A 21291-nucleotide genomic window follows, 5' to 3' on the forward strand; every position below is an offset into this window, starting at 1 on the left:
TGTGTTGAACGACTTATAAAGGAGTTTATAAGCGTAAGAAAAAAATGGAAGTATGACTTCTATGAGAGAAATGTAAATTTTAATTTATGGAAGTGTTCCTAGATTAAAAGTTGGCCAAATAAATAATGTATTTGAAAATTGTCGATTTTCAGAAACATTATTATGGACTAAATTTAATTAATTCAAGTGTTGAATTAATTAAACACTAGTGGACCTAGTAGAGTCCAAATAATCAAATTAATTCAAGTGTTGAATTAATTAAATCATATTTGGTCTTGTAGAGCCCAATATTAAAATAATTATTCAACTAGTGACTTGAGTAAATTCAAGTAATGTTTAATTAGTCTCAAATATGTTTGAGATAATTAAAAATAAGTCCATGGATTTTTAATTGTTAAAAATCAAATAAGACTTGCATGCATGGGAGGTGAAGAGTTGGGAGACAACTTTCTCAATGTTCAAGACATGTGTCACACATGCCAACAACACCTTTTTACACTATCAAGGCTAGTCTCCCTTCCCCCCATTCAAGACTTGAGATGGCCGAAACATACACATAATATTCTCCAAGTTTTCTCTCAATTTTCTTCTTCAAGAGTTGAGGAAAGAAAACACTTCTCAAAGAAAAATGCTCTACTTTTTCTAGTGCAAAATTAGAGTGGATCTAGCTTGTTGGTGGTGGGCTTAATATTTGAGCAAGGCGGGCTCAAAGGGAAGCTTGTAGAAGGTCAACCTTTCAAGAGCCAAGTTGTTTACATCTTGGTTTGAGCCATCATCAACCTCAAGAGGTTGATAGGCAACGATTTCTCAACACACTATGTATGAAATTTTTGTGTTTTTGTATATGCTACACCTAGTACTAGAGGTGGCCGAAATTTCCATGTGTTTTTCGAAAATTTTGTTGCTTCCGTTGCGTTTTCGGTCACCTAAAATCGATCCCTTTCACCTCCCTCCACAAGCGCTACAGTACGGTCCTGTATAATTCTGGCCCTGACTAATCTGTCTCGAGCCGCTTGAACGGGACGAGCTAGTTCCCGGTTTCTTGAATTGCTTCCCTCTAGCCTTCAAGAAATCCTTCTTCCTGCTACTGCTGCTGCCACCTTCAAATCGCGGAGGTGGTTGTTGTTGTCCTGGTACTGGAAGCACAAACGAAGCATCTCTCTGTCTCATCAGACCGGCTTCAGCTCCCTTAGCTCGGTTCAAGGCATCGGTAAAATTGTTTGGCCTCCCGGTATTCACCAAGGTAAAGATTTCAGGATTTAGGCCATTTATGAATTGATCCGCAACGGCCTCATCATGTTCAGCTACGTGGGGAGCAAATCGGAGCAGTGTAGAGAACTTAGCCACATAGTCCTCAATGTTTAACTGGTCTTGTCTCAAGTTTGCAAACTCGGCTCCCTTGTCCTTCCTATAAGCTACTGGAAAGAACCGTAGATAAAATTCAGACTTAAACACATTCCAGGTAATGGTCGTACCTCGTTGTTCCAATGCTCGTTTCGTCGTGATCCACCAGTGTTTAGCAACATCATGCAACTGGTGTCCGATCAGTTTCACCCTCTTTTCCTCAGTATACTCCAACGATTCGAACATCATTTCAATATCGTCCAACCAACTTTCACATTCCACGGAATTCTCCGTACCTTTCAAAGTCGGTGGATGGAAAGACTGAAACCTTTTCAACAGTTTCTCCATCGGTGTAGGTGTCACATCCATGGGAGGATTCGATGTACTCCCCTGTTCTGGTATTCTTCTCGGAGGCATATCTGAAATCAAAAGGATTAGCAACCCCAAACCAAAGTTCTATTTCAGTCCTCCTCCGATCATCTTACTGCTGATCCAGAATCGGCTCTGATTTGTTCTCAATAATACATGTTTTCAAATCAAGTCAGATAAACAGATAAACATGCATTATAAAGCAGTAAATCATGCTAGCAATCAAAACAGGAAAGAAAACACATTCTACCCCGCTCACTAGCTCCTGTCTCAATCTCAAGGATCTATCGCTCTGATAGCACCTGTTGTGGGGACCCGGATGCTAATCAAGTTCTTAGTCATCATTGGGACTAATTAATCAATTATAAAACAGGGTCTAAATTTTTTTCTTTTAAATGCGGAACGTAGTGACATAAAACATACTATATATACTTCTCAGTATATAAAAGTACAAATCTTGTACCACATACATTTATTCAACTAAGGTTTAAACAGCTAATATCAAGTGTCCAACCCTATCTCTAATCCAAGTCCGGAGCCTCCACTCTAATCACGATCTTTCCTCATCTCCTGGACCCTGATCCTGTCCCACCTATTGTCATGTACACATACAGACAAGACAACAGCCGGATAACTCCGGTGAGAATAAATCACAGAATAAATCAACGAAACATGCAATCATATCAACAAATATAAAGCATGTAATCAGGTAACAGATATATGTATCAAAATCTGAAACATAAACAATCATAGACTGTCGCCAATGCTCATAACTCTATCATTCAGACTAGACTCAATCCTAGTCTAGGGATCCCGATTTCCAGATGTGGTGTTCCTATATCGAATTCCGTAATAGAAGGAACAGTAATTCCATTACTCGATATAACCAAATATGGTGTTCCTATATCGAATTCCGTAATAGAAGAATTCCAATCCTATTTACTCGATATAACCAAACATCCGGTGTCCTGACCTAACCGTCATGGACTGTAGCTCTATCGCTAATATACCATCTTGAGACATCGTGCAATGTGCCCGTGGCGATCCCGCCACTATCAGGTACTTCCGTCCCAAGATTTCTATACTATCCTGTGACATCGTGCGATGTGCCCGTGGCGATCTCACCACTATCAGGCACTTCTGTCACAAGATTACTCGTCTAATACCTGCTATCTATAATTCAAGAGAACAAGTATATCAGTCAAATCAATGCAAATATCAATGCAATAAAGTAAAGTATGTGATTTAGAGAAACTCAAGTCTAAACCGACTCAAGTCAATCTCCCAATACCACATTGACTTATACCTTTCTTTCGTCGGTTTCTGGCTCAGTCGAAGTCCTGAATTCACAGTCTGTCTGCAATGACAATATCAATAATCTCATGTTAATATACCTTTCAAATCAATAACAATCTGATCAATCTGGATTTAATTCAAAATCAACGGCATAACGGTACAATTTCAATATCCCTGTCAATACAATATCCTCAGATCAGAGTTACAATCCATAACCCATATCCAATACAATCCGTAATCCAATCACAATTCAAATCTGTCTGGTATAAATCAATATACCCTAAAAATTCATAACAATTCCATAATCAGTCCGTTTCTCAATCTGACTTCGATTCTACGATGTCTAACATGTCAAGAACATCATATATGATTCCATTCAATTCTGACAATAGCATAATTTCAAAGCATGTCAAAACGTAGCAAAACTTACGTCTAGTTGTAGCCTACGTCGATAGGAACTCAATACCGAAGTCGGATTCAAAATCAGACGGACGGATTTCTCACAAAAGGCGTAAGGATTTTTCTTAAGAATTCTCTGAAGCTTCTCCTCGATTTCTTGCCGAAGGAAATAAAGGAATCACTTATATATATTAATTTGCTCGGTTAATGAAACGTGGCTCATTTTCATATAATTCAGGCGGCGCTCGAGCGGTCAAAAACTACCGCTCGGGCGCCGAACACTCTGTCCAAGTACTCGGCTTGTCACGCACTGGCGCTCGGGCGGTCATTTCTTACCGCTCGGGTGCCACTAGTTCTGTCCACAAAATTGCACCCTTCATATGTAATATTATTTCGTGTCCCGATTAATCCTTTCATAATCATATCAATTATAAATCAATAATTATAAATTACCAGGATTAAATTCTCGGGTATTACATGTATGACTTCTATGAGAGAAATGTAAATTTTAATTTATGAATGTGTTCCTAAATTAAAAGTTGGCCAAGTGAATAATGTATTTGAAAATTGTGATTTTCATAAACATTATTATGGACTAAATTAAATTAATTCAAGTGTTGAATTAATTAAACACTAGTGGACCTAGTAGAGTCCAAATAATTAAATTAATTCAAGTGTTGAATTAATTAAATTATATTGAGTCTTGTAGAGCTCAATTTAAATAAATTATTTAACTAGTGGACTTGAGTAAATTCAAGTAATGTTTAATTAATCTCAAAATGTTTGAGATAATTAAATTTAGTCCATGGTTTTTAATTGCTAAAAACACCATATAATATATGCATGCATGAGAGGTGAAGGGTTGGAGACTACTTTTTGGGTTACCAAGGCTTGGCATGCAAAAGTTGGTCTCCACTTTTTCCAAACCAAGACAACTCATTCACTCTTCCCTCCCCACAAGCATGGCCGAAATTTCCCTCAACATTTCTCTCCCAATTTTGTTCTTCAAGTGTTGAGGAAGAAATATACTTCTCTTTGAAAAATCCTCTTAATTTTCTAGTGCAAATTAAGAGGGGATCTACCTAGTTGGTGGTGGGCTTAATAGTTGAGCAAGGAGTGCTCAAAGGAAGCTTGAAGATAGTTTCTACCATTGAAGAGCTAAGGTGTTTACACCTTAGTTGGAGCCATACATCAATCATTGTGATTGATAGGTAAAATTTTAAACACACTATGAATGTCATTTTTGTGTTTTATTGTATTTGCTACACATCATAAAGGGGTGGCCGAAAATTTTGATGAAAATTTGATATTTAAACTTCCGTTGTGCTTCTGATCACCGTAACCGATCCCCTTTCATCGGGGCCTTATCTCACCTGGGCTTTCAAGAATAAGATGTTGGGGCCTCATACTTCCTGGGCTTTAAAGAATGTGCCGGGGCCTCAAACCTCCCGGACTTAAGATAATGTGTCGGGACCTCATATCTCTCGGACTTAATAGATTTTGTTTCTCCTGGTGTATTAGTTTTATTAAAAGCCAATCACTAACCTGGAAATACTGAATCCGAATTCATTTTGGTAGAGTGAAACTTCTTTGGTTGAGCTAAATTTGTTGACTAATATAGCTGTATACTACTGAGTGCATAGCAAATGCTTTTCCACGTCAATCCAGGATAGCTGCGGAGCTTTTGATCCCATATAAAATCCACATATAATATCAGAATGCCGAGCTGGTCGGACTTGTATGTTTGCCAAACAGAGTTGGGCTTACTGTGAATGGAAACCATATCTACAGTCTAAAGCTCAAGTTCCCACAGACGGTGCCAATGAAGTGATCTCGCTGAAATGGGTGAGCCGAGTAAGGAACTCCAACGAACTGAAGAGAATGTGCCGAGGCCTCATAACTCCCGGACTTTCAATATGGTGTCGGGGCCTTATCTCACCTGGGCTTTCAAGAATAAGATTTCGGAGCCTCATACCTCCCGGGCTTTAAAGAATGTGCTGGGGCCTCATACCTCCCGAGCTTAAGATAATGTGACGGGGCATCATATCTCTCGGACTTAATAGATTTTGTTTCTCCTACTGTATTAGTTTTATTAGAAGCCAAATCACTAACCTGGAAATACTGAATCCGAATTCATTTTTGTAGAGTGAAAATTCTTTGGTTGAGCTAAATTTGTTGACTAATATAGCTGTATACTACTGAGTGCATAGCAAATTCTCTTCCACGTCAATTCGGGATAGCTGCTGAGCTTTTGAGCCCATATAAAATCCACATATAAGATTTGAATGCCGAGCTGGTCGAACTTGTATGTTTGCCAAGCAGAGTTGGGCTTACTGTGAATAGAAACAATATCTACGTCTAAAGCTCAAGTTCCCACAGACGGCGCCAATGAAGTGATCTCGCTGAAATGGTTGAGCCGGGTAAGGAGCTCCAACGAACTGAAGAGAATGTGTCGGGGCCTCATAACTCCCGGACTTTCAATATGGTGTCGGGTCCTTATCTCACCTGGGCTTTCAAGAATAAGATGCCGGGGCCTCATACCTCCCGGGCTTTAAAGAATGTGCCGGGTCCTCATACCTCCCGGGCTTAAGATAATGTTTTGGGGCCTCATATCTCTCGGGCTTAATAGATCTTGTTTCTCCTGTTGTATTATCTTTATTAAAAGTCAAATCACTAACTTGGAAATACTGAATCCGAATTCATTTTGGTAGAGTGAAACTTCTTTGGTTGAGCTAAATTTGTTGACTAATATAGTTGTATACTACTGAGTGCATAGAAAATGCTCTTCCACGTAAATCTGGGATAGCTGCTGAGCTTTTGAGCACATATAAAATCTACATATAAGATCTGAATGCCGAGCTGGTCGGACTTGTATGTTTGCCAAGAAGAGTTGGGCTTACTGTGAATGGAAACCATATCTACGTCTAAAGCTCAAGTTCCCACAGACGGCGCCAATGAAGTGATCTCGCTGAAATAGGTGAGCCGGGTAAGGAGCTCCAACGAATCAAATCAACAATTTATAGTGTTTGGGAATTTTGGGCGAAGATAATGGCTTGGATTAACACCTGCAAACAAAAAAGTAACTCGTGAATGGGTGCCCGAGGAGTCAGCAGGCTTACAGGGGAACACAAGCAATATTTGAGAGAAAATATGTGTAATGCGTGAGAGTTAAAAGATTTCAGAATCCTCAAATGAGATTAATACCTGCTATTTATAGTAGAAAATGGGGTAGGTACCTCGATTCTAGCGCCACCTACTAAGTATGGCAAGTCGGCTGGCCCTACTCTAGCTTCTGATGACTTCTAGGACACTCCAAGCCCAAGTTATTCTGACAGATTAGACTGCATGTATCAATCATACTCGAGTGTGGTGCAATTCTCGAGGTGGACCGGAAAGTAGAGTACACGGGTGGTTGGTAGAGAGCCCAGGTTTATGATAATTGCCAGGGAAGAGCCGCAGTGCCCGGGAAGAGAAGATTTACCCGGGTCCTCAGGAAAGTAACTGGCTTATCGAGATGTGATCTGGGCTATCCAAGTAACAAACCGGGTTGACGAGGTCCCGGATCCTTATGAGGGTATCACATATGTTATTGGAATTAAGTGATTTCGGTGTCTAAACAAAGCCAACACGAACCACGTTTTTTTTTTATTGTGGTTATAACTTCAAATACCAAATGTAAAAATCGCATGAAAATATAAATAAAACACATCACGAGAAAATCTAGTCTTGGATTCTCTTCTCCTCTCTCTTGTCCAAAAGCAAAAATCAGCCACCCCTTAAGAAGCACCTCACATCCGAGCACCACCTACCACCACCACACAATGTCGTGTCGCTGCGGTAGTACAACCAGATCGCCACTACCTTTCAGTCGTGGATTTCAATGCAGAATTTCATCTATATATCTAGTGCGATCTAAACGAGGAAAACACTTTTCAGTCGTGGAATTAATTCAGAGAATTGAAAAAATACATTTGATCCACTAGATCGTTCGTAGATATTTACAAAAAAAAGTATCTCCACTTAAATTCCGGAATAACTTGATGTCAAGCGTTTAGAACGCAAAGGATAAATCAACTAAACACCCTATTATTGATATATAATACATATTTTTGATATTTGAATTCTACGATGCACAAGAAAATTTTTATTATCAAAACTAAAATTTGAAAACTTCCACTACATCTTAAGTGCAAGAAATCGTTTCATTAACAAATTAATGTTTTCAACAATTCAGGCATCTTATAATAACTGTTCTGAAAAAGTAAAAATTTATGGTAAAAAGTAAAAATCTCAAACTCTCAAAATTTACCAAACTACACACTTTATAATATTTTTCTCTCTACTCAATTTGATTTTCTTCACAAATGAGATATCTATTTATAGGAAATCTTTACAAATAATCCAAAATAAAATACATCATTACCTACATCATCACACACTAATTTTCAATATTTACAACTCTTATTTTCAATATTCAAATATTCAATACACACATTTTAAATATTATTTTTCAACACTCCCCCTTGTGATGATGATCATAATGATTATCTACATTACGTGTTTTTATACTGTCTCGTTAAAAACCTTACTAGGAAAAACCTATTGGGATAAAAACCATAGTAAGGGAAAAAGAGTGCAGTCACGTAAACTCCCCCTCATGTTGACACGAACAATTCTTCACAAATTTCGTAGATTGTGCACCCAATATTATATATGTGCTTTCTGAATATTGACGTAGGAAGTGCCTTTGTGAAGAGATCTGATGAGTTTTCACTTGATTGAATGTGACGAACAACAATACATTTATTCTTCTCAAGCTCATTGGTGAATGCGAAGAACTTAGGAGGAATCTGTTTAGTTATGTCGCTTTTTATGTATCGTTCTTTCATTTGAGCAACACATGCAGCATTATCTTCATAAGTATCACAGGATTCTCTTCGAATGATAATCCGCATGAGATTTGGATATGTTGGGTCATTGATTTTAACCACACACATTCACGACTTGCTTCATGTAGTGCAATAATCTCGGCATGATTTGATGAAGTTGTTACGAGCGTTTGTTTCTGTGAACACCAAGAAATTGCAGTGCCTCCACGAGTAAATACATATCCAGTTTGGGAGCGTACCTTGTGTGGATCAGATAAGTATCCAGCATCAGCATAACCAATTATACTTGGATTAGCATCTTTTGAATACAAAAGTCCCAAGTCTGTCGTTCCTCGTAGATAACGGAATATATGTTTAATTCCGTTCCAATGTCTCTTTATCGGATATGTGCTAAATCTTGCCAACAAATTTACCGCAAAAGATATATCAGGTCTTGTACAATTTGTAAGATACATAAGGGCACCCATAGCACTTAGATATGGTATTTCTGGACCAATAATATCTTCATCATCTTCACATGGACGGAATGGATCCTTTTCTATGTTTAATGATCTAACAACCATTAGAGTACTTAAAGGATATGATTTATCCATATTAAAATGTTTAAGGATCTTTTCTGTATAATCTGTATGGTGAACAAACATTCCGCATTCTTTTTGTTCAATTTGTAAACCCAGACAATACTTGGTTTTTCCAAGATCCTTCATTTCAAATTCTTCCTTCAAGTATGACACAACTTCTTGAATTTCCTTATTCGTTCCAATGATGTTTATATCATCAACATATACAGCAATAATTAAGCATCCGGATGTTGTTTTCTTAATGAAAACACAAGGACATATTGAATTATTACATATACCTTTTTCATCAAGTGATCACTTAGTCGATTATACCACATTCGACCGGATTGCTTCAACCCATATAATGATCTTTGTAATTTCACAAAATAACATTCTCTGGTTTTGAACTTTGTGCTTCAGGCATCTTAAATCCTTCAAGGATTTTCATATATATATTACTATCAAGTGATCCATATAATTAAGCTGTAACAACATCCATAAGACGCATTTCTAAATTTTCAGATACTGCCAAGCTAATCAAATACCGAAACGTAATTGCATCCATCACGAAAGAATACGTTTCTTCATAATCAATTCAAGGTCTTTGAGAAAAACCTTGTGCAACAAGTCGAGCTTTATATCTTATTATTTCATTTTTCTCATTTCGCTTTCGAATAAAAACCCATTTGTATCCAACAGGTTTTACACCTTCAGGTGTAAGGACTATAGGTCCAAAAACATTACGTTTATTTAGCGAATCAAATTCAACCTGGATGGCTTCTTTCCATTTTATCCAATCCTGTCGATTTTTTCATTCACCAAAAGATTTTAGTTCATAATCTTCATTATCATTTATGATGTCGATTGCCACATTATAAGAAAATATATCATCAATTTCTTCTATATATTTTCGGTTCCATATTTTTCCAGTATTAATGTAATTGATAGAGATTTCATGATTCTCGTCAGTTTGTGGTTCTGACAGAACATTTTCATCATCATGTGTTTCTTCAGTAACATCATTCTCTATTTTGTGATCATCATGTGTTTCTTCAGGAACATCATTCTTTATTTTGTGATCATCGTGTTTCTCTCTGAATTTTCTTTTTCGAGGATTTTTATCCTTGGAACCTACTGGCCTTCCACGCTTCAGGCGTTTAATGACATCATGAGTATCTTCAATTTGTTTCTTTGGAATTTCAATTCGAGCAGGGGCATTTGCAGCATGTATATATGATTTAGTTACCCCTTTTTGTGTCTGCAAATGCATCTGGTATTTGATTTGTTATTCTTTGCAAGTGTACAATTTGATGTACATCTTTTTCACATTGTTTTGTTCTTGGATCCAGATGTAACAATGATGATACATACCATGTAATTTCCTTTTCGGTATGTTTTTGTTCTCCCCCTAACATTGGGAAGATTTCCTCATTAAAATGACAATCAGCAAAACGTGTTGTGAACACGTCGTCTTTCTGAGGTTCAAGATATCGAATAATTGATGGACTATCATAACCAATATAAATTCCAACCTTTCTTTGATGTCCCATTTTCTTTCGTTGCGGTGGTGCAATAGGCACATACACCATACATCAAAAAATTCTCAGATGAGAAATGTCTGGTTCTTTACCAAATGCAAGCTGCAATGGGGAGTATTTATGATATTCACTTGGTCTGATGCGAATTAATGAAGCAGCGTGTAAAATTGCATGTCCCCATATAGAAATAGGTAGCTTTGTTTTCATAATCATTGGTCTAGCAATCAGTTACAGACGTTTAATCAATTATTCAGCCAATCCATTTTGTGTATGTACATGAGTAACAGGATGCTCAACAATGATTCCCATAGACATACAATAATCATTGAAAGTCTGGGAAGTAAATTCACCAGCATTATCAAGTCTAATTTTCTTGATTGTATAATCGGGAAATTGATTCCTCAATTTTATTATTTGAGCAAGTAATCTTGCAAATGCAACATTTCAAGTTGACAATAAACATACATGTGACCATCTGCTGGGGACATCAATCAATACCATAAAGTTTCTGAATGGTCCACATGGTGGATGGATTGGTCCACAAATATCACTCTGGATAGGTTCAAAAACATTGGTGATTCAGTTTGGATTTTGACTGATGATGGTCTTATAATAAGTTTTCCAAGAGAACATGATTTACATTGAAACTTATTATTTTGACAGATCTTCTGGTCTTTCAGCGGATGACCATGTGTATTTTCTATAATTCTTCGCATCATTGTTGAACCAGGATGTCCTAATCGATCATGTCAATTTGTTAATATTAAAGAATTATCAACTACCATGTTTGATTCAATGTGACTTATATGTGTATAATACAATCCAGTAGGGAGCATTGGTAGTTTTTCAATCACATATTTCTTTCCTGATTTATATGTGATAAGACACATATATTTCTCATTCCCTTCATTCATTGTTTGAGTATCATACCCATGGGAATATATATCATTAAAACTCAACAAATTTCTTTTCGATTGTGGTGAATATAAAGCATCATTGATCAAAAATTTTGAAATTTTGTACCATTAGGTAACAAAAATGTACTTACCACATCCTTTAATCAAGTCTACAGGACCTGATATTGTATTCACCGTTGTTTTTGTTGGTTTTAGTTCCAAGATATATCTTTTATCTCGGAGGATAGTGTGCATTGTACCACTATCAGCTATACAAACTTCAGCTTTGCTCATAGCATTTTCCATTTTTGAACTTCAAAAAAATATGCAATGAAATAAAATTACTGGCAATATATATTTAAATATAACACATATCATAATTACACAATAAAATATTATTATATGAATACATGAAAAATAAATTATTGTACATTAATATTCTACTACTATATTGTTCATTTTCAGAGAAATCATTGTGAAAATCTGCAGCATCAATATTGTTCATGTATATCCCACCAACATATTGATCATTTCCAGAGAAATCATTCGTAAAATCACCAGCATCAAATTGAGTTGAATCACTCAAACGGTCACTGCGTTCAGTGAAGTTGGTCTCCTTTTCTTTCCCCTTTAATGATTCTTTATAAAGTTTACAAAGATGCTCAGGGGCTCGACAAATACGGGACCAATGTCCTGGAGTACCACATCTGAAACAAGAACTTTCATATCTTTTTGAGTGATTCTCATTAACATTTGTAATCTCATGATGCATTTTCAGTGAATGGTTTGGGACGCTCTTTTGAGATGAGTTATAAAAATAACTATCTCTATTGTTTTCAAAACCACGGCCTCGACCACGACCACGGCCAATTCCATGTCCACGTCCACGTCCACGACCTCGACCTCGACCAAAATCTTGTCTTTGAATTTGATTTTGGTTTCGAGGTTTAAATTCATTTTTACTTACAGCATTTACTTCTGGAAATGTTGTTGATCCAGTGGGTCGGGACTGATGATTTCTCATTAATAGCTCGTTGTTTTTTTCCGCCACAAGAAGACAGGCGATGAGTTTAGAATATCTCGCAAATCCACGTATTCTATATTGTTGCTGTAGAGTAATATTTGATGCATGAAACGTGGAAAATGTTTTTTCAAGCATTTCCGATTCTGTGACCTCATGTCCACAAAATTTTAGCTGCGAGATTATTCGATACATCGCTGAATTATAATCACTGACTTTCTTAAAATTTTGGAATCTTAACATATTTCATTCATCACGGACGGTCGGAAGTATAACTTCCCTTATATGTTCAAATCTTTCTTTCAATCCTTTCCACAAAGCCATGGGATTTTTTTCAATTAAATATTCACATTTCAATCTCTCGTCGAGATGTCGACACAAAAATATAATGGCTTTTGCTTTTTCTTGTGACGAAGATATACCATTTTCTTTAATGGTCTCGCTTAGACCCAATGACTCAAGATGCATTTCTACATCGAGAGTCCATGGAATATAATTTTTTCCCGTGATGTCGAGCGCAACAAATTCGAGTTTTGTCAAATTTGACATGGTGGTACTAAAAAAATTACGATGCATTTTATTAGTTAATGAATATTGCAATACAAAGTAATGGATAAACAACAAGTACAAGCATTTGTAAAAATAAAGAAAACACACGAGGAGGATATTCTACGATAAATAAAAGACTCGTGAGTATGATAACCAAAATAATTAAAAATAACCTTGAGAAAGCCATCTTCTTTTTTCTTCGAAAAATTTGATGAAGAATAATTTTTAGAGAAGAAGAGAAAGTTGGAGTGATTGAATGTGTTTGTGAGACCTTATTTATAGGGCAAAAACTAGCCCTTTTTTTACCGTTTATGACCGTTGGTGTACGAAAAAAATAAAGGTATATATTTGTATAATTTTATGGTAATAATATGATGTATATAATATTAGACATGTCTAAATAATTATGTATATCATATCATATTATTATAATGATGTGTCATAAGTTATTTTATTTAAAAATCTTGTAAGCTTTTATACTTGTCGTATCCCTTACCGGGAGTGTGGGATATCGTCTTAACATCCTCCCAGGATTTATAACAAGTTTTTGAAAATTTTATTTATATTATTTTTAATAATAACATTATATTATATATTAAATATATACAAAATAAATAAATAACAGTAAAATAAATATTATTACTTTTGTTACCTTTTTCTTCTGTTTGGAGCTTGGAAAAGTATGGAGGACTTTTAGAGTTTCGTGCTGATAACGTGTTGTGAAAAAGTAAAAATTTATGGTAAAAAATAAAAATCTCAAACTCTCAAAATTTACCAAACTACACACTTTATAGTATTTTTCTCTCTACTCAATTGTGATTTTCTTCGCAAATGAGAGATCTATTTATAAGAAATCTTTACAAATAATCCAAAAATAAAATACACATTACCTACATCATCACACACTAATTTTCAATATTTACAACTCTTATTTTCAACATTCAAATATTCAATACACATATTTCAAATATTATTTTTCAACAATAACTTATTAATTCTTACAATTAAGTCGTTGTTATCAATTTATATGTTTAACCAGGTAGACATATTTCTAGTCAAAAGTTGCAACCACTATGATGAGAATAATGACAAAATATAAGGATTTTCATTCATCTGGTGGCCGGACTAGGTCCGTCCTGGAGACAAATATATATACCAAACACACGTGAATTCTGACGAAGACGACCAACCATGTAACGTTGTGACAAATGTCTCCACCTTGTTCCTTTCTCCTTGTATGATTTATTCTTTGCCGCCTCAAGTACATGTGAACCTGTGTTAATATCTTACATATGTTAATCGACAGTAATTATATTTAGAAAGCTAATGTATAAAACATACTTTTGGACTGAACTTTTACATCAATCATGGATTTAGATTAATAACTTTTTATTGTATTTAATTTCTTGAATTTTGTTTAATTTAAATTAACAAATCCGTACCCCTTCAAATTTTGTTGTTGAACTTAGCTTAGTAGATTTCTTTCACAACAATTTTCTTTTCTAATTTTATATAATAATGATTGAGATTTGAGAGTACTCCGGCCTTTGACGACTTAGCTTATAAATACACCATGAACACCTCTTCTTTTCTTAACACTACCCGTGTGTCTCCAAAATGATTTACGAGTCTAATCCAACATTAGACCAAGATTTCAACAAACTACTACTCAATCATAAAAATGATTCAAGAAAACTAGCGTCGAACGATATTAATAGCGATCAAATTTACGACGTTGAGGAGCTTCCCTTAATTGATTTGAGAGGTTTAACAAGTGGTGATGATAGGGAGAGGGTCGAATGCGTGGAAGCGATAGCGAGAGCTTCCTCGGAGTGGGGATTCTTTCAAATAGTGAACCATGGAGTAAGTGTAAAGTTGTTAACGGAAATAAGGAGAGAGCAGATTAAGTTGTTCAATGCACCTTTCAAGACCAAGTCGTCCCTCGGGCTGTTGAATAATTCGTATAGATGGGGAAGCACGACCGCGAATTCCCCCGAGACCTTTTCATGGTCCGAAGCGTTTCATATATCACTCACAAAGATTTCGGATCCAGCATGTTACGGGGAGTTCGACTCTTTAAGGTGACATAAATAATGTTTTTTGTATATTAATTTGTCTGTATGGAGAGAGATACAACGTAATTTTTTATGTCACAAGTTAAAGTAGAAAAAACCGGTCGAGAATGTAAGATAGCATGATCAAAGTCATTGTAATTTTTACAAATGTTGTTAAAATCACACTTGAAATTCACTAATTTTACCTCTGCATAAATTATATACAGACATCGATCGGTTGCTTTGCAAGACACTGCAAACATCACGTAACGGTGTGATGATATGGTATTCTGTTCAATATGTTTCAGGGAAGTGTTGGTCGAGTACGCAGCAACAATGCAGAAACTAGCTAAACTGCTGACTGGGGTTTTGGTGAAGAATTTGAGCAGCAAAAATGGAGGGGAGTTCGAAGATACGATCTCTTGTGAAGAAAGCACGTGTTTTCTACGATTAAATCATTACCCGATCTGCCCTTTGTCCGCTCAGCAACAAGTATTTGGTTTGGTTCCACACACGGACAGTGATTATCTTACGATATTACATCAAGACCGAGTCGGGGGACTTCAACTTATGAAAGACTCCAAATGGGTTGCTGTTAAACCCAATCAAGATGCACTTATTGTCAATATCGGCGATCTTTTTCAGGTACTTTTTTGAATGCTTGGAGTCATGCCAATTATATCTATGTATAACCATAAAAGTAGCACTCCAGTAAATATAAAAAAAAAATGAACCAAAAACACAAAACACAGCAATTTTTATGAATTTAAATGGATAGATCACAGGCATACACTGACACAGAATTTTTATAAACTCAATCTAAATGCCTTGAAATTAAACGTTCACGTTGCAATTAATTTTCTATTGTGTTATTTGTTGGTTTGCAATTTAATTGAAATAAATTAGAGTTTCATCGATCATTACCAACTAGCTTAACTAAAATTCCCACATCAACTAAAAAAAAAAAGGAAAACTAGGTGACCTAGTGTAAATTGGTAAACACGGTAAAATAATCAACGCCAATCAACAAAAATAACGATAATTTCGATAGAAAATATTTTATAAACCAATTGAGGCAAATATTTTTTTGGTCTCTCTTTACTAGCCAATCCCTTTATCAAAACTTATAGACGAAAGTAACAGTATAACTCAAATTTTTTAAAATGTCCGACAAGTCAAACACTACGTTTAAGCTACTCTCTTTATGTTTAGAGTTCCCGAACATTCCATTCTTGATAATATGAAAAACGAGCTTGTTGCATTGACTTAATTACCAATTTTCGAACCAGTCACTTGCAGTTTTATCAAAGTCGTCTATGTATTAACAATGTAATTTAAATCTTTGAAGCATATAACGGCTAAAACTTCATGTTTGAAACGGTCTCTTGTAGAGATATGGATATTGATTATTAGCATAACTCTGTAAATTAATTATGATACGGGGGAGTATGAAAGATATATATATACGCCAATTATTCTTATTTGCATACAGATATTTAATTGACAATATATATGAATAATTACAATCTGAAATTTAAATATATATGAACATATATAATATTTTGCAGGCTTGGAGCAATGATGTATATAAAAGCGTTAAACACAAAGTGATGAGCAATGCAACTATGGAGAGATTCTCGGTTGCTTATTTCCTTTGCCCTTCCTATGATTCTTTTGTTGGGAGTTGTAAAAAACCTTCCCTCTATAAAGATTTTACCTTTGGAGAGTATCGAAGCCAAGTCCAGCAAGACACCAGAACTATTGCCTACAAGGTTGGCCTTCCAAGATTTCGGAGAGAACAAAATTCGTTCAATTAATATTTCATTATTAATTGTTTTGTGTGTTGTCAACTTTTGATTATGCGTATTTAATCTCTCTCATTTTTTGAATCACAATCCTACTATAACTATCTAGCATATTTTTACCTTGTCAAAAATTTCGATGTAGTATTTTCAACTTTTGATAATACAATATGATATAATTAAATAAATATTATTTCATTAATTGATTCTAGATAATTCTAGAATATTCTTTAGGTATCTTGACATTATGGAGTCTATTAGTCAAACTTTGACTAGAATATTCCATATTTAATTATTAAATATTTTAGGCTTCACTAGTAGAAAAATCGCTTTTTACTTCGAGTATTCAATGAAGTAATAAGGTAGTTAAGTGCTGAAGTATATGGACGTGAAGTAATAGATGTATCTTTTACTTCGCATAATAACCGAAGTTGTATGATTGAAAATACTGAAGTCTTTGGCCGGTTTTCGAAGGAAAACCGGTCCAAAATTGGACCGGTGCCGAAGTAAGAAATGTGTTTTACTTCATCGATTATTGTAAGTAACGAAGTAATATATTATATATAACTTCGTCTTAATTATTATTTAGCGAAGTAGTTTATAATATTTTACTTCACAATTTACATTGGGTAACGAAGTAATTCATCTGAAAGACTTCGTAGTTATGTATTTTGGTGAGGTAATAGTCACAAACAACTTCATAATTTATCCTATTTGTTGAAGTAAATATAATCTATAACTTCAGCATTTATCCTATTTGTTGAAGTATTTTATATTATGTTACTTCACAATTTACATTTAGTGACAAAGTAAGTGGTTCGAAAGACTTCAATAATTTGTATTTTGATGAAGTAATTGCGCAAAACAACTTCGCTTTTACAGAACAATGTTGAAGTAAATTAATTCTATCACTTCGTCTGATTTCTTATTGAAGAAGTATTTAATATTATGTTACTTCACAATTTGCAAATAACAACGAAGTAATTTACCTGTTACACTTCATTATTTTTTATTTTGATGAAGTAATTGTTAATACACTAATATAATTAAATTCATAAATTATCCATCTAAAAATGATGAATATCCACGAATCCACAATTACATATTCATCAATCCACAGATAACCCAAAAATGTATCAACAAAACCAAAAGTATATCCAAAAATCCACAATGACAAACAAAATATTTATCCCCAACATACATCATCCATTTAAGCACCTACATAGGAGTAAACAAATTCACTCCATTCACTTCTGACCTCGTCATATTGAGATTGGGTGTAATATTGGTTCTTGATGCATCCTACAAACTGAAATTTGAAAAAGAAAATACATTAGATTCTTCTATTTCAAATAAAAATTGACAGAATCCCATCCAATCTGTATTCACTCACCATAAGAAGAAGTGGATTATAATACAAAAAAGCCTCATACAAAAATAAATCCCTCAGATCTGCACTCATTCTCATGACAGAATCCCATCCAATCTGCAATGTCATTCATAAAAAAACTCAATAGGAGCCAACTAGAAATGAAGTATATATCATGCAAAACTTTTGAGGTTTAGTGATACCTTGAATCTGGTTATAGTGATACCTTGAATCTCCATAGCAGAACAGGAGAAGGCATAATAGCTACACTTGGCAACGGTGAACTCATACCCTTCATTACATTTGACACTATGGAATGTAAGAAATCTTCTTCAGCACTATTTCCCAGTTCATTTGTACCTGGCAGATAACATCATAACATAGTTAATATATGGAATAAATCAGTGAAAAAGGAGAAAAACCACGTCTAAAAGAAAGTGTAGGATAAATCTTCTCTCGCCAACATCAAACACAACAGATCGGCTTCCAGACTTGCGTAAATGCGGACTGTTGTTAGGTACAAGATCTACAAATATAGATGGAGGTGAGATTAAAAAGGCAGTTTTATACAATCAAATCCTTCCCAAAAACTACAACTGCGAGCAGAATAAACAGGAAAACATACATGACGTCAGTCAAATCTCTCATGCTAGTACTGCTGCTATTGAACAACAAGCCATGCAACTACAACCAAGCTCATTACCACCAGAAAACCCAACGTTAGAAAAAAAAGGTTGCCACCATCACTACACACGTTTCAAAAGGCAACCAATTTATAATCCTAGTTGATAGCTTTAAGCAGCATTTGCTTGTACTCATTCAGCAGACATACATTGAAATCAACAAGCAAACAATGAAAGATGATACGGCAACAGAGGTAAACTCATCATGTAATAAATAAAAGTTTAACGAAACATGTCCATTTGCGAATTCATGAAGGATCAGATAACAATACCTTATTTGACACATGGTCTAACAATGCACGGATGAGCCATGGTAATGATCTAGATCCTAGAAGTCTCGCTATAGAATACATACGAGGCATTCCAAAAAAGGAACTATGTAATCTGCCAAAGCTTTGATATGCAATTTAGATCCTACCATCAACATGAGGGAAAGTGAAAGGTCATGAATAAAGAAACAAATGATAATATAAATCGGTATTAAATGCATTCATTTTGAAAGCATAGATCACGTTGATAATATAAACCCTTCTTCATACATGTCCTATGCATACTACTTGGGAAAATGGTCATTTTTCTACGAGTAAATAATATAACTCCTTTTTTGTTTCATGCACACCATATACAAGTCGGAAAAATACAAAAGGAGGGACCTCATTCTCGGATACTAGCTGGACATATAACAACCCAACAATGCGTCAATATTATGCTACTAACGCAAAGAAAACCATTAAATCGGATTGGAAAAAAACTCGAATCCAGACAGCTTGTATACCTGAACTATAGACTAGAATTCAAGCTAAAATGCACCAAGAATCTAAGTTGAACGGGCAGTGGTGGTCTCAAGATGGTGCAAAGGTTGTATCTAGCAGGAAAACTCGCTGGAATCGCGACTGGACGGAGCTAAATGTGGCTGGAAATCGCAGGGATAACAGGGAAAACATTAGGGCTTTGACTTCTCAACAACAAACCACTAAAAAACAAAGAAATCGACACCGAAAATAGAGGACAAACTCGCGCACGGAAAAAGACTGAAACAGGGCTCTCACTCGCGCAAGTTCTTCCAATCTGAGGCAGGGAAGGAGGCGCAAGGTTAGGGGAACTAGGTTTCTGGCTACTGCACTTCGATCTCCGGTGGTCGGACAGCACACAGTGGTGATTGGAGTCGGGACGCAACACTGACGGGAGTAGGGGAAGGGTTAAGAGATTGGGGATTTGGGTTTCACTTTCTCTCTCTTGTAGTGTGTTGTGTAATATTTTTAATTAAACTATCGGTTCATCTTTTTACTTCGGTATAAATTTATTTTTTTTATTTTTTACTTCATCAACATTGATATGCCGAAGTAAAATATAATAAAAAAATATAGTGAAGCCCGTGTTTTTAAACATCCGAAGTAAAATATATTATTTTACTTCGCTTGTGTTATTACTGAAGTTATTGGTAATGTATTACTTCGTAATTTATTATTATCGAAGTAACGTTTGCCGAAGTAAAATTCGATTTTTCTACTAGTGCTTGTGTATTCATCATAACTCCAAGATACGTTCATTAATTGTCTATGTGACGAGGGTAAAAAAATTTGTTACTATTTGCAGCTGCTTTTTTTGGAATTCCCATACTAAATTAGACATTTTCACTATCCTCACATAATTCGTAGCCAAGCTAACTTCCATAACTTACAAATATGGAATTTACTTATAAAATCTTTAATAAGAAATATTTTTTTTATCTCTATCGAAGTTAATCATAAAATTCAACTCGTCGAATTACTATCTTAACGAGAACATAAAATCCAATATTTGTTTAACAACCAATGATTCAGTGATATACCTATCCGTGAGTTCACAATTCGTGTGATTCAAAACAACATTTGTTTCTTATTTATGCTTAACCTTGATAGCCACATTTTGTGCATCTACCCCTTGATCACAAGAACATAAGAACTCAAGTTTGATTCAACTCATCGGCTCATAGTAAGAGCGTCTAGTAGCATCTTCTCATGATCACTTATGTATCGTTGATATTGCCTGCAATAACCAATAAGATATGGTCAACATATAATATAATCCCTACAACACATAAATACTGATCGAATCTGCAACCATTGATATATTGAGAATTACATATGAATTTGATAACTACGTGATCTATCTTTGAGTAAGCATAGTGACATCATATGTGCAAATAAGGATACACTTTTCCATAAAGTACACGTATTACTCTGCCAGAGATTCCTTATACTATTAACTCATTAGATTGTTAGAGTAGATGACCGGCAAGCCAACTCGTGGCTCGGGATTTTATTGACTCTAATATAAAACAATATTTTTTTAATAATATTTTACGATTTCATTCGATTATGACAATATATTTTATCTGTATACCCGTGCAAACTGCATAGATAAAGTCCTTGAATATACAATAGGTACCATGACGTTTGCCTCACAATGTAAGATCATGAAACTCATCAGTAAGTGTACTGTATATTCTAAACAGGCTCCTAGTCGAATCAGTCGTCTAA

The 21291-nt window shown here is 35.1% G+C and overlaps 1 protein-coding gene and 1 long non-coding RNA gene across 3 annotated transcripts; one reads left to right on the top strand and one right to left on the bottom strand.

The window, feature by feature from the left end:
- Positions 1-14478: 14478 nt before the first annotated feature.
- Positions 14479-16732, top strand: LOC140835773 (gibberellin 2-beta-dioxygenase 6-like). Its single transcript, XM_073201183.1, has 3 exons — positions 14479-14942; positions 15224-15560; positions 16484-16732. Exons 1-3 carry the CDS (start codon positions 14479-14481, stop codon positions 16730-16732), a joined length of 1050 nt encoding a protein of 349 aa, XP_073057284.1.
- Positions 16733-17755: 1023 nt separating this feature from the next.
- Positions 17756-20025, bottom strand: LOC140836181 (uncharacterized). 2 transcript variants are annotated; one of them, XR_012119006.1, is made up of 7 exons: positions 19766-20025; positions 19545-19682; positions 18712-18770; positions 18547-18612; positions 18313-18446; positions 18111-18203; positions 17756-18026 (listed from the first exon to the last, which is right to left on the bottom strand). It is a non-coding gene; the product is annotated as an uncharacterized lncRNA (long non-coding RNA). The 2 variants fall into 2 exon arrangements; XR_012119005.1 differs by lacking the exon at positions 18712-18770.
- Between the last annotated feature and the right edge of the window lie 1266 nt (positions 20026-21291).

Source organism: Primulina eburnea, chromosome 7 (assembly GCF_022965805.1).
Source record: "Primulina eburnea isolate SZY01 chromosome 7, ASM2296580v1, whole genome shotgun sequence".
Classification (NCBI taxonomy): Eukaryota; Viridiplantae; Streptophyta; class Magnoliopsida; order Lamiales; family Gesneriaceae; genus Primulina; species Primulina eburnea.